This window comes from Bombus impatiens, unplaced genomic scaffold (genome assembly GCF_000188095.3).
Source record: "Bombus impatiens unplaced genomic scaffold, BIMP_2.2 scf_1445, whole genome shotgun sequence".
NCBI classification, from domain to species: Eukaryota; Metazoa; Arthropoda; class Insecta; order Hymenoptera; family Apidae; genus Bombus; species Bombus impatiens.
Window position 1 is genome coordinate 1,142,471 of NT_177864.1, and position 15,263 is coordinate 1,157,733.

A 15,263-nucleotide genomic window follows, 5' to 3' on the forward strand; every position below is an offset into this window, starting at 1 on the left:
CGCTTTTTTTTTACATCATTTTTTACGTCATCGAAGATTACTAAAATGTGCGGTCGATAAAGGAGAATCTTGCGTAATCGAACCGAGGATATTCAAAGAAGCTGATGGATCGAAAGTGATTCTATTATAACTGTGCCAGTGTTCGGTTTCGGTTTTTATTCAATTCTCGTGACTATTCGAAGATCGCGCAATCTCGCGCAATTGACCAAGCAGATTTCTGTATGGTCGATATAGTGGAAAAAGGACACGTTCAGAGAAGCTTCAGGATCGATAGTATCTTTATATTTTTGTCTGTGTTTGCTTCCCTCGTGCCCGTTTCTCCGCCGTATTTTGTAATGTAAATCATGGATAGCAGCGGTGCTAGATATACGCGGGAAGGAATGACAATGTACCAAACGGGTATCGTTCTTTTATGCGACGCCACGGTTGAATCAGTTTTGCAGCGACGACTGCGTTAAGATCAGTCTCTGGCTCCTTGCCACGTGAAATTTGATTCACTCCGATATTATATCGCAGGAATGCATTCGACTTTGTTACGACGGAAATTACGAGTACGAATCTCTACAGACCAATATTTTATATAAATCTCTTCTACGCTATCGTGTTCGATCCCCGATGACCTTCCACACGAACTTCCTTGTTACGATGTAAATTCAGAAATAGTCAGAATACGAAAAAGTACTTAGGAATTTTGATGGTTTTCTAATTTTCGTTGCTCGAGTTCGATATGAAGATAAAAGGAGTTGCTACGTGTAAAATTGATTAAAAATGTATGCACGATGGAAAATTTATTAAATAGAAATTATATTTTTGGAGATATTTCACGAAGAGACAAGAAACTGGTAATATCGTTTTGTACGTGTAATTAATAGTTTACGTGCAATTGATGATTTTCTACGTGAAAGAAGGAAAAATCGCGGTTCACTATGGAACGGCGGGTTTTTAAATAATTCGAGGTTGAAAGTGTCGGAATTTAGTGATTTCGTAAGCAACGTTCGTAAATCATCGCCGTGGTTCGATGAGTTTTTGGAAAGTGTCGATGTCGTACTGTGCACAGTGGCATTGCCGGTGACGTTCTCGAAACAAACAACAGTTTCTAGGATGGCTAGCGAAGTGATGCTGGCGCCCACCACGACGCCTGGAACATCTAGACGGGAAATAGACGACGTCAGAGATATGGTTAGAAACGCGACCGTAACCACCATTTACGTAAGTTACGAGATTCTCTATCTATAGTATCACGCTAGACACAATGTAGACTACCGGATTACAGCGGTTATTAATCTTCCCTTCCCTTCCCCGATAGTGTTTCTTATCGAACGATCTTGCGGAAAACTTATCTTCTAACTTCGCTTTGCAACGTCCGAACGCGAAATTTTTGAAATTTTTGACCGTGACTGCAACGTGAAAGTATAAAGTACGTAGCTACGTAGGTTTTATGACGTTGAGTTGGAGATGAGACGAAGCCTTTAGGTGGAGCATGATATTAAGCAAATTATAAAAGTTTGCCTGAAATTGATCGCTCGAGGATTACCGCTTCACAGTTGGACAGGAGAATCGCTGCAAATTAAACTCGCGTTTAAAAAGTATCAAAAGTAGGACGTACGTTTCTAGCAAACCTTTTATCTACGATGATTTTGATTTTACATGGAATTATTCAGCCTTTCTTTCAGACCACCGTATACGTTTCCTGTAAAGCGGTATCTTTCGTCAACGATTTTATCTGTACGATATAACTGGTGTATAGAAATAAATTAAACGCGAGCAGGATATCGAAATCAGGTTTCATATAACGAACACGGTTCGAAATCTTTGCCATTAATTTGCAAGATTGTTGACTAAACTAACGGCGTATATTTAACGCGTTTATTTATGCACGTTGTCTAGTGTTACTTGCTCGATTTAAGAGAAAACTAGGCCGCGTAGAAAATTAATAACGATTGCGATACGAGATAGTTTCGAAGGAAATTTCGCGATATCGGTTGTATCTGGTAGTTGTTCGCTGAAGCAACTTCGGTTGCACAGGTTATCGGTTAAATGTATATCCGTTACACGGTCGACGTTTATCGTTGATCGATGAAAGAAATCTGCAACTATTACGATGTTTCCGTGATTCATTGGCAGTCGTCGCGCCGGGAAACGCAGTAGTTTACGCGTGGAAAAAGTCGGCTCGTAGATCGAGATCGTAAAAATAAGTGCTTTTAAATTCGAGATCGTAAAAATATATGCTTTTGCAATTGTGTTTTTCGTTCGGTATAAAATTGAACGTTAAAATAACGTATTGACGAAGTTGTGAAAGATTCACTCGAAAAGTTTTGTTAATTTTCTTCGCTACTACGTGATTCATGAATTGCAAACACGTTAATCTACATCCATTATTCAATTTGTTTGTTGCAGCGATGTTGAATACTATTTGTCATTTTTGGACATTTGAAATTACAATGATACGAACGTATTAATTTTTGTTACACGGATATTCCACCTCCGATATCGAATTTTATTATTTCAATTTCTTCGATAGTAGCAATGTTATCTTTGTATAACATTATCACTGTTGAATAGCATTTTTCATTTTTAGACATTTGCAAATGATAATGATACGAACGTATGAATTTTTGTTACACGGACATTCCATCTCCGATACCGAATTTTATTATTTCAGTTTCTTCAATACTCTAGAGATAGTCGATACTCTACTCTTACGTGTCACATTTTACACACAGCAATTTGTTCTTATCTGTTAACTAATGAATATTACAGTGTAAAATTGCTCTAATAAATAATATAAAGTGTGCTTCGATAAAATTAAGATAAATTACACTCCAATAATCTTAATAACTCTTCGTAGCAAGAGTTTCTAGTTCAATGTACTGTTCGAGGTCACAAGCTACCATAATTAGATTTATGAGCGAGATTGCAACCGCGTGTTAATACTAGTACGTGACGTGTTTCGAGCTAAGGAACATATTTTGGATGCAATGTACGTAATTTCGTTATTCTCACTTGTTTACTAGAACTGCTCGTCGTATGACCGCAGTGACGAAGGACAATAGTGTCAAGGACAAGATTTCGCTCTCAAACCGTGAAATGGTCACGGTGTCTGAACAGTAATGATCGTGAATGGTGTCATTTTTAGCGATGCGGCATTGTCGATTTATGTTCTGCTACCAGCGTTAGGGCAAACGAGACTTTTTGCTTCTTTAAGGTTGGTTTTACTCGAAGGTAACAAAGGATCCTCGCCGGTTTCTCAGCAAGGGAGATATTTTATATAGGGAAAAAGAAAGGACAATTTACTGGAATTCTGATAGAGGTGTGCAAGTTATTATCCACATTCAGTCGAGAAGACTGAAGATTCGATATGCGGCGAAGCAACGTTTAAGAATGCTACCATTGCCAAAGTCCAATAAAATGAGTATTTCGCTGACAGAAGCACAAGAACGAATCTGCTCGTTTAACAATGGCGAGAAACAAGTGAACAAATTTTATGCTTGTAATTATTCTTGTAAAACCAGTCAAGTTTTATTTCCTTACCGATTTCGTCGTATTTCGCTTCGCCTCTGATTACCAGATTGTGTCATCCGATAAATCGAGGAAATCTGACACGAGTTTTGTCTTCGTCGCGTGTAAACGTAAAATGGCACTTTGCGTTGCTTGTCCATTCTGTATTCTCGAGAAAACGAACCGCATGTAAGCTGGCGCTTTTAAAGCGTTCCCATAGATCGCCACGGTGTAATTTTCTATACGCTTCGAAAGATTTTCAATGTTCTGGGTGTTGTCGACTCGTTGCACAACTAATTAACAGGGTGATCACGTATTCAACATACAAGAGCTAGTGTAGTCGTACGCTTCGCGTGTCTGCGTGCATCTCGCACTTCCTTTCGGTTCTGCGTGGATTGATATGGTGAACGCGTAGGTTCGGAATGACGTTCGGGGTATCTACTTTTGCAAACCAGTCAGGATGTTACAAGAAATCGCAATGGTTTGATAAATAAAGTTCTCTGGGCGTAACGTCGCGCCGCCGTCTCCCTGGCCGCGTTGTCGCTCATGAATGTGTAGACTAGACACTCTAATCTCTCGTTACTTCAACAATGACCGGTTTAACGAACGTGGGTGGTGATCGATCGGCGCAATAATTTCGTATTAATGAGTTTTTGATCAGGTGTTAGATGGAAAAAAAGGCTTTCGAAAGTTGCGTTTCTCCCTTTCGATTTTACGATCGATGGATTTTATCGATTGTATTAATTGAGAAACGATTCTAGCGCGTATTAATAACGGCAAGATCGAGCTCTAATAGAAATTAATCGATTTCCTTTGTTGAAGTTTCACCGTTTTTAAAAATTAGAAATTTTTCTTCATGATACGTGAAGAAAAAAATATATTTAAAATCGATCGACGAGGTGTGGTTAACGACGTAGATACAGTGAATTTGTCGTCGAGAAGCTTTTTAGAGAGAGAGAGAGAAAAACATGGAAACTTTTACGATTGTATAACGGAGCATGATATTCATAGTAACTGCGAAGAATTTAAATGAACGTCTTGTAAGGTTAATTAGAACGTTGAACGACGGATGCAGAGATAAATGATGATAGGATGAATTCTTAAAATACCTCTTATTATTTTACTTCTTCTTTTTTCTCTTTATCGAGTTAACCCTCCCGTAATTAAACGTGGTAACCATTATTACGCTTTTCTTCATTGTTAGAAATATCAAGATCATGCGCCCAGATTATATACATTCGCCAACTTTTCCTACTTCAACGCGTTTTGTTTTATATTGTGCATTCCGTTTCCATTTCCGTTCTTCGTTTTATTCGCTGTGTGATATACTATAAATTCGTTTTTAGAAAATGGGCCAGGTAGCCCGAGGTAAAAGTAATATCGCACGAATACACTACTCGCCTGAAAATAGTAGCAACACTATACCTTTCGCAGTTCAGCGTTTCACTGCTCCATCAATACGCATATTTTTCTTCGATGCTGCCTTTTATCGAAATAAAGTAATATAGAACCTTCTAATAACAATTTCGTAGAAATTGTAACTAACTTATTAGTGATAGCTATTAGGATTGAAACAATACCATTAATATAGTGAAATTTTGTAAAACCCAATCAATTTATAAGGAATCGTTTGTCTTCAATCTTCATTCGGTTGATGGATTATAAGTCTCATGCACGAAAAATTCGATTGACACATACAGGGTGTCACCGAATAACATGTGGCATGTTCAAGTATATTTGGTAAATTTCCAAACTCGATTTTCTCGAAAGCTAAACCTCAAATGAAAAAATTGTATTCCATATTTCGTTCTTATTTTTTCATAAGGGATCACCTCGTGCCTGTACATGTTATTTGGCCGCATCCTGTACGTACGGCCGTTGCTATTTAACTTTACCGTAATTTATAACTGGGCCGAGGGCTCGATAAAAACCCCGGTAGGGTGCTTGAGTGAATGTTTGGAAAGTCGATAGCCGGCGACTCGAAGTCGCCGTGCTCTGAGTGCTATGAGGTGTTGGCGATGATACGACTGTTTAGAGGGTGCGTGAGATAGTTTTCCCAATGGCAAGCGACGCGACGACGTCGCGTTACCGAAGAACAAAGACTTTGTTCAAAGGATCTGGCTACGGAATGTGGAAGACAGCGATGCCTTTTTGGTAAGCTTTCGAGCTGCAGCGACTAAACCGTGTACCACTTATTCCAATATCTCAAAAGAGTAGTCTTTTATAAAGAATTATAGCATATGTTTTAGAATTGTACAGAATTAAAAGTTGCGAGAAGTTTCAGAATAAAAGTAGATATAATTATAGCAAATCCTGGTCGTAGTCGTTAAGTGTTTCAAATGAGAGACATTTGCTTAAAGTATTATTTTACATATAATCTTTCTTTTAACTTTACGTTAACCCTTTATTATTACTTTATTATTACTACGAATGTGACGTTTGAAATGGTTGGAATTGTTTATCACTCGGTGAAATGCTAATTGAATATTCGTGAATCACGAGATTTACGAAGAAGCTTGCAAAGAATTCTTTTCGTCTCTGGCGTCGTGTCTACTTGCTGGAAACTCTGATAACGTGTATTTTCTTACTTTTCTTTAAGTGATAGATACGTACGTATCGCTATTTAGAGTTATATGGGCGTTTCTTTATGTTCTTCGAACATGTCGAGGAAGATATTTCCCAATAAGAAGATAGAGACTGATTAAAATTGTTAAATTCGTTTGACTTGCGGTATACTATATATTTTTAAACTTTCCCAGTGTTTGATAAGTTTTCACGTTGCTCGAACTGCTGTTAAAAATAAACAACTTCGTTCTATATATCGATCAGCAGGCGCTTCCGCTTCTAAGCTTGTTCGCGGTAATTTTCGTTATCTCGGTGAAAAAATCCTGTAAACAGAAGCAATGAAAATAGATGCTGGGTACTTTTTTTTCGTCTTTTTACGAAGAAATCATCGTTTCGCGAAATTAAAAGAATTAAACGTTCGAGAATTCTTGTTCAGTCTCACCGTGAGACCTTTGTGATCCTTGTAGGCGGATCGAAATGTGAGAACCAGCCGCTTCCTTGTTTGGTAACGCTGATCAACGCTTTCCAGCACTTTTTATTCATCCGTGACAACATATCTGGTCTCCTTACGGATAATTTACTGCAGAGTTTCGCTAGGGGTTTTTTTTTAAAGAAAGTCTTATTAGAATCTTAGATATCGCGAAATTTATTCAAATTAGAATTTCTAGAAAGTAAGATTGCATTTCAGTCTGAAGGATTATTTAATAGCTTTTTCCCAGTTTTTTTTTTTTGGATACTTGCACTTATTACAATTAAGACATTAAAATTTACGAAAAGAATTATGCCTGAACGCGGAAAGTTATTACGACGAATATCTTTGGAATTTCAAGTGCTTTCGAATTTATTCAAATTCGTATCGTATTGTATATTGTTTATTCTAACGAGGCTCGTAGCCTGCTACAATCTTTGTTTACGTAAGCGCACGGTTGCTTGGCTTTCTTTTACCTTTATGTTGCAGTTATTTCACTTAATAATCTATTTAGCTTATCAAATAATTGTAAGTCTTACCGTACTATCTTATATTATAATATATTCCAGCTTTGCTTTGTTATGACTCATTATTAGACTGCGGATTTTTATGCGTTTATAGGAAGTGTGAAACCGCAAAATTGCACAGAATGCACATAATACGGAAATATATGTAAAGTACTCAAAGTATAATGCTTTCTATATAATACTTCATAAGCGAAACACTTTTCTTACCAAGGTTTTATTTCCTCAATGAAATATTCTAAATTCAATATTCTCAACAGTATGGGTTTGCCCGAAAATCCGCGGTCTATTCGTTATCTATCACACTATAATATTGGGTTGGCAATTAAGTGATTGCGAATTTTGTGAATATCGCCTAATGACGAAATCCGCAATCATTTAGTTGCCAACAAAATACCTTATAATATATCTCTTTATCACAGCTCGCTTTATGTTTACTATTTTATACCTATTATTACTGGTATTTGGTTTCTTTGAGGATTGAGGTTTCCTTGAGGTTTTCTTGAGGTTTCTTTGGGACGTTATCGCATGTGGACTTGCTCCTCCAGGCATAGTGCCCTTATTTTCTTGCTTCCTTCCATAAAGTTCGTTAGTTCTCATATTTATCTCTCTGTATTTGTTCTTGCTGTTTCTGCCCACTCGCTGTTTTTTCGTATGTTGACCTAATTCGCTCGTACACGGAGCATTTGCTTAATACGTCGTTCCTATTACACATCCGGCGTGACAGGCTTTTTTTCTGTTTTGTTTCTTATCCCGGTTTCTGGCGCTGTTGTCTGTGCTAAGTTTCTTGCCACGCTTAATTCTCATATTATCCGTTTAGTCGATTGACGAGTGTTCATCTTGAAATACTCGGCGCTTTCAAACATTTCCATATCTCTGATACCTCTCTATTTTTCACTTTATGGATCCTTGTATTCTATTGTTATCCTCCCCGACTAATTTTTCTCTCAGTATTTTCCCTTGAGTTTTCTTCTGTACTCTATCGTTCCCCGAGTGTTATCGAATTTACAGCATCGTACTTTGTTTCTTACTCGCGTGACCCAGTTTCTTTCTGTGTACGGCGATCTTTTGTTCAGTTCTTTCAGTTCTTCCCGACGACTTTCGCGCAATTTATTGAAATTAGGATTGTACAATTTGTAAAAAAAATTAAGGAATCATGGAGCAAACGTTGGACGAGAAGCGAGAAGAGTAGTAAAAGACGGTCGAGGCGGCAAAATTCATAGGATGGAGGAATTTCGAATTGGCTCTTCCGTGCCTTTCAGCGTGCATACTATATAATGATTCTATGCCTGAAGCGGCTTCTTTAACGATCTAGCTGAGATATCAGAGTGGGTGCTTTGAAATAAATTCTGAAAAGTCGTATCGTTGTGCGTCGGTTCGTTCGAGTGCTTCTTTTCTGACACAGTGCTCTTTCTAGCAGTTTCGCCAACATTTACTCGAATTTCTCGAGTTCTCTTCGAATCGTCACCCCGTCATCGCCTCGTACAGAAGCGACGAACATTTGCAGGATTGGTGAAAGCAAATTGGTACAACTACATTCTAAAACCTTCTTTTTCCTCTTCTGTTTCGTACGTTGCAAAGGAGTATTCGCGTAGCTGAGGGAACAAGAAAAGACAATGGAATTGGACTTAGCAACGAATTCTACGCTCTTGTAAAAGACGTCTAATTTCTTAAAAAAGGATTTAAAACTAAAATTAGTCACCGGTATTTTACATGTCGTATCTTTTCTTCTTAATCCAGGCTGTTCGACGTTGTTCCAAAGAAATAGTGATTTATCCAAGAAGATTTCAGAAAAAATCACAAGATGTGAATTTTCGACCAGCTTCCCAGAAGTACCTTTCGAAGATCGGATATTTAAAGGTTGTTCAGGATTGATTCTGGTCGTTCTAAACATTGTTCTATAGTATTATTTCGATATCGTATCTGGCTTAGGAGATAATTTTTAAAAAGAACCGAGTCGATAAAGCGATGGGCGTTTCTCTTCATTTTAACAACGATGGCGAAAGGTTTTTCTTTTGGAGCAAGTGTTTACGTTTCTAAAACAGTTTGAAGATCGGGACACGAATACAGAGGCGACTTTGCTCTTGCGTTGACGACTTTTTATCAACTTGAAAGTCGTCGAAGCGAGAGTAGAGTTACTCTTATATTTGTCTGCTGATCTTCGAATCTTTGTTCTAGCTTGTTCTCAGGGTCCAAGTAATTGTCTCAAACAGGCAAGTCTGGAACAACTTGCAGTCTCAAGAGGGTTTAGTCACCCTTCTGTTCGAGTCCTGGTCCTCAAATTATTGTTCTGGCTTGTTCTAGCGGTGTAGGTACGTATTCCAAAAGAAGCAAGCCCTTACAAAACCTTCTACTCTTTATGTTATTGTTGTTAAAATGAAAAGAAACGTCCATTGTCTTATGGGTTTCTCAAATTGCTTCACACGCTAGAGTAAAGCAACGTTTAGAACAGCTAAAGCAATACAAAACAACTTTTTGAATGTTCGATTTAAGAAAAACGAGAGGCTGGTCGAAGATTGATTATTTGCCGTCGTTTCTGAATACTTCGGAAATAGATCATTGTTTTTCGGAAAAACGTAGAAAGAACGTGAAACAACAAAATGTACGAGGTTTGAAAAACGAAGAGCTGAAATTATACAATCATACAATATATCGTACAGGCTTGATATTTAACTCTAGAGCTATCTATATAATTGAGTACTTAAGTATAATTACACCTAGACAATTATATTTACAGCGATATAATGGAAACCTAAAACCTGCTCTCTTATCTGCTTTTCCACGATAATACAAATGTCAAGGTAAACTTTCGCTCTCGCCCATGTAATTTGTTATTTTCCTTGAAAAAAAAACGTACAGAAAACATACAGATTGCTCACAGTGGTGACTTTATTTTGCTGTTTCATCTTCTCTGCGACGAAGGTCTGTCGCGTGCCCTTCCCTTCGCTATAATTCGCATAAATTGTTACAAAATGGCGATCACATTTCGATCGGTTCCCCCATGAAAGTGCTACCACGATAGAAGATCACCTTCAACTTTCCAAGTTACCCGTATTTTGTGCAAATGATCGCGTGGGTGCACGTAGTAGGTGTACGAACACCGTACTATGCTTATCCTTCGAGTTTCACGTATTAAAACGAACTCTGCTTGGCTATCTTACATACAGTCGATCACTACGCTCGCAACGACTTGTGTTTCGATTACGTGATCGTGTTTCCGGTATTGCGCAAATTAATTTGCTCGTTAGGCCCGAGAGAGGATCGACGTTTATCGCATTTGTGATTGATCAGACTGTTCAGACGTAAAGTTTCTGTCTGGATCGTCTTTAGAATTCACACGTTGAGAGGTACCTGCGATTTTTATTAAATCATCGTATGCGTATAATCTTGAATTTCTATATTTTTATGTGAAAGCTCGAACTGAACTGCTCTCTGTAAAATTGTTTCGTTTCTAGCACGATGGAAACAGAAACCTCGAATCGCGAATTGCAGATATAAAGTTCTATCGTTCGTGTCGGGTTTTTACTCTCTTAATTATTTGGCTCGCATGAAAAATTGTACGAAGCGTTTGGAAAAAAGCGCGCGTTTATGATGTTTCTAAAATAAGCTGACCGAAAAGCTAGCATTTTGACGAATAACGGGGTAATTAGCGTCTTTTGAATAATCATGGTGTCACGTTCGTGCTTTCCAGCAATTACGAGAAAATATGAGATAATTATGAGCCGTGTGTGATAGAAGCAAGTTGATACGTTATTTAAATTAATTATTTCATTGCAAATATATTAACACATATGTGTTTTATTTTCACGTATACACATATGTGTCTTTCAGTTCCACGGTATGTACATAAGCGAAAATGAAATAAAACAAGTTTACTCTTTTCTTAAACAAGTTTTCTTGCTTTCTTCCATATGGTATATTCATGACTTACATTTGAACTTTAAATAAATCAAACGAAATCAGTAGTAGATATCGCAACTTCCATATCAAACCAACCTATTGCTCATCCCATCAAACCAGTTACCGCAAGATTTATTTAACGAATGACGTTTGTGTGATAGGGTCGTGTATCATCGGAGATAACTCGAGTCTAGCCATCTCGAGGCGGAAATAAATTCGTGCAATTCGATTCGCAGATACTACTTCTATATAACGTCTCGTTTAGAAAAAGACCAGTTGTTTCTAATCTAAAATGTTTTATCCGAATCTACCAAGATTACTTCATGCCACATGTTTTCAATGCTTCCGGGTATTTCTCAATATCCATTATTTGAAGATTCCTTATTTCTATCGATTCATCGCATTCCTTTTCCGTATTTTCTATCGACATTTGATACAAAGGACGATAACGATATATCAATGGTTCGTATTGTGTGAAAATAACTATACGATGTAATAAAATAATAGAAGATAAAATTAGATAATAGTAAGAAATAATAAAATGGAAGATGAGGTACTCCTTTATCGGTAATCGATTAAATTACAAGTTTTACGTAACTACCTACCTGTATCCAATTTTTTGCAAACGTAAAACGACTTGTCTCCACCCAACCGCGTCATAGTGACGCATAGAGTAACTGGAAGGGAGAGGAGTTAATAAGCGTAAAAATTAAGAAATTTGATGTAGTAGATCATTGAGATACGTATGCATATCCGTACCCAAGTTTCAAATCCTTTGTGACGGATAGAATACGTATGAAAATTAGGAATATAATTGTTTTCACGTGACAAATTATATATTGGATTGGCAACTAAGTGATTGCGGATTTTGTCATAAGGTGGTATTGACCGAATAGAAATAAGTGACACGTTTTAGATTATGTAAGGAACTGGGAACGCGATTTGTTTCATTATACACGGTGTTTTTATTTCTTAGAAGAAGTCCCAGTGTAAGTACTCGTATGTGTGCGTAAGCTGAACGATAGCCTTACGAGTAATCCTATCTTATCTTTCTAGGAAGCATTATCAAAAATGAAATAAGACACAATTTGCGGGCGACAGTATTTGCATGAGCTTATCGTTATCGCTTTAACCGCAGCATAGGTATATTCCAGCAAAGTGGAAAGACCCGGCTGTTCGTGCTCCCGTCGCAGAAGAGAAAGGCGTATAACGTAATTTATGCTAGATCGTTCATTGATCCACCTTTTTAAATATCACGTTAAATACTAAGTTGCGATACGACCTAAAAAGTATCAACGTTAATTAAGATAGCAGTGAAACTAAAATTCTAAGCCAGACATATGAATATATAATGTAAACTGGTGAAACATTTGCAGGTTTTTAGAATATCTTATTGCGTAACGTAAAAATTAAAATATTTATATTGGTTTGAAATATATATTACGTCCTTTGTCGATTTTTCCGTAAAGTCCTTGATTTTTCTAATTCTTATTTAGTTGAATCACAGACTTTGTATTTGGATCTGATTGATTAAATTAAATTGAAATTAGTTTGATGTTGGAATTAGTAACAGAAAATGAGAGACTCGTCTGAAAATTGGGTCAACTCGAAAAATAGGTAAAAAAATATAATCAAGAAAATACCATCAGAAAACAATATCTTAAAGTAACTGTACGCTGTTTCTTTGCGGTAAAGGTAATTAAAGTGATTTAAAAATAATAAATAGAAGAAAAATGCAAGTGAATGAACTTTTCTTTCCGAATAGAGAAGGAAACGGAGGAAAGTAGCAAACTATACAATTTGAAAATAACTGGATATTCGTTTCGCTGTGTTCCTACCATCTCACCTTGTTTACGGTAACGAAAGCGTTTCACAAAGCTGCATTGAACGAGAGTAAACGATGGTACGCAGAAATTCGACTTTCTCTCCCTCCGTTCGTTCTGCTTCTTCCGCGAATTAAAACATTTCCGTCGCTGAGCTTTCGCCTTGTTTGAAACACGTCGGTCGAAAAGCGTGGCCTGTCGCCGCTACTGCAAGTTCGTGGTGACTCATCGTACGCACTGGTTTTTGTGCGTACGCTGTTGTGCCAGCTGACTTGCCAGACAGCACTTGACGCGGTCACAAGGGGAGAGAGAACTCTCGGTTTCTATTCGCGTCAGAACCAAGACAAAACGGAGCCAAAATCATGTTCCCTTTTAGCTAAACGAGTACTGCAACGAGTACAGGTGCAAACCAGCATGTCGCGCCAGTGAACCAAGACGACTATCTACGATTTCACTTTCGATAATTTACTGAATTATTGTCAAGGTATAATACAATATTGACAGCGACAAGTTTTCAATTAGATTCGACTTATTCAGTAGTTGAGGATCTTATACTGTATCAATTTATTTGACAATAACAGACACTCATCATACAAATAAGATTATCATAAAGTATATAAAATATGCAGAGTAGTATTATGTTATTTAATCGATGAAACCATCTTCAATCTAAGTTCCATTTCTGTGGTCACGATCATAAAGATATAAGAACGCGTAGAAGTCCGCAGTCTACTTGTCACATAGCATTCCTAAGTGGGTAATAATTTCCAGACTAATAACATCCAGACTAATGTTCATGACATTTTTCCTCGTTTTGATAAGCACCGCACGTTCTTCAACCAAGTTCTCGAAAGCTGCAAAAAATTCCATCGAAAAACATCTACCGGTTATTATCAACGACGAAACAAATCTCGAACCAGAGATGTCAGGCGAAAACGCGAGCATCCACTTTGCGGTCTGATCGATCGACAGAGCAGCCTGTTTTAGATATTACAAATACACGTTCGTAATCATCGAGTTTCCGCCAGTTACTGAATTGCTCGCTTCCCTTCCAGCTTTCGATCCATAGTCGTCCAACAGCGGATAATCGCTAGATAGCCTCGCCTCAGTGACATCCTCGGTATCTGGTGTCGCATCTTCACGCCAGATTCACCGTTTTCATTAATTATGGAAGCCAGATGTCCGCAGTTTCTCCTTGCCCGTTAATCGTTCCTCGTTTTACCTTCTAAATGGAGTACGTAGCTGTTTAATTTAACGCGTGTCTAACCAACAAAGGAAGTTATCCCATGGCAGCGTGACCGATCCGTATACGTATAAACGCGCGATATGCATATTACGATGCGTGTCGCGTGCACGCGTGCGCGCACGTGCACCAAGCAAGTCAGAGCAGCGCCCGTGTTCGTGGTCGATCGTAAGTGCGGTTGCACACGCGCCATGTGCAGTTGCATTTTGCAATGATGCAATTCAGGTTATTGACTCATCGACGGGGATATATATCGACTATAGAAAGTAGAGAAAATCGTTCCTGTGTTCCAATAGGCCTAAGATCTTGACCATGTAAGGTGCGATGCGGACGAGCGACGCGACTGGTTGCGATTTTACGTCATTCTCGGTCGATGCTGTGCGATTCCGCAGGTTTATGTGTATCTCTAATGATGTAACGCGCGCAAGAAGCGAGTGATTGCGTTGTTGGAAGCGCGAAGCTGCCAAATCGCGCAGTGTTACTATCTCAATGATCTGACAGAGTCGCAGCGCTTTACGAAACGCAGAGACAGGCGGCGAGTTTCTTTCGAAGGAACCACGAAGCAAATCATTCGGAGACTTTCTACGACGTTTGTATTTAACCTCTGAAGATACGAGAAAACGAGGGTGTTGAGAAGTGGGCAATTTTAAATCTCCTTGCGAACGAGGATAGTTCGAGTTTTCTTGAAAATTCGTGACGATGTTTAAGAGCATCGCTCAAGTTGCAACGTGATTAGCATTTAGTCTGGAACGTGATGGGAAAGTTGAAAGAAACGGGTGCAGAGACGAGAAAAAGTGACAACGATCGAACTTACCCAGGCGTTACGCTTTAACCTTCATCTTTTTTTGCTATCGATCCATCTAGGAAATAATTCTTTAGAGATTCTGCTGGTGAGTCAATTGAAGTTTGGAATCGGCCAAATACGAAGTATGTACCGTAATATCCTTCTCACGTAGCAACGATTTGAATGTACTTCGGATTTGCTGGATTTCCAACATCCATTGATTTGTCAGTGGAATTTCTGAAAAATTATCATGTCGAGATAGATGGAAATTATTCTGTAGCTGATTCAGAATTCGAAGGAAACGAAGATTAAGTGTAACGCATAGATAAGTGAGATCGCTGCCGCTTTTTCACCTTTGCTGTCATTTTTTTCAACTTCACCATCACATTTCGGATAACGTAAGTTATCGTAGCTATGCCAGCATACGCTAGCAACCTGTTTCGTTCTTTGAGAGACG

General features: G+C 38.1%; 1 protein-coding gene across 28 annotated transcripts in view; it reads left to right on the top strand.

The window, feature by feature from the left end:
• The window catches only part of LOC100748792 (patronin), an 87,103-nt gene that overhangs the window by 19,834 nt on the left and 52,006 nt on the right, over positions 1 to 15,263 (top strand). The window contains exon 1 of one of the 28 annotated variants that reach the window (XM_024371586.2): positions 768 to 1,209. The exons of the other annotated variants lie outside the window; for them this stretch is intronic. Within the exon in view, the coding sequence (XP_024227354.1) occupies positions 1,102 to 1,209 (108 nt within the window). The 5' untranslated portion in view covers positions 768 to 1,101. Of the gene's footprint in view, positions 1 to 767; positions 1,210 to 15,263 lie in introns of those variants that run through there. 28 annotated transcript variants of the gene reach the window in all.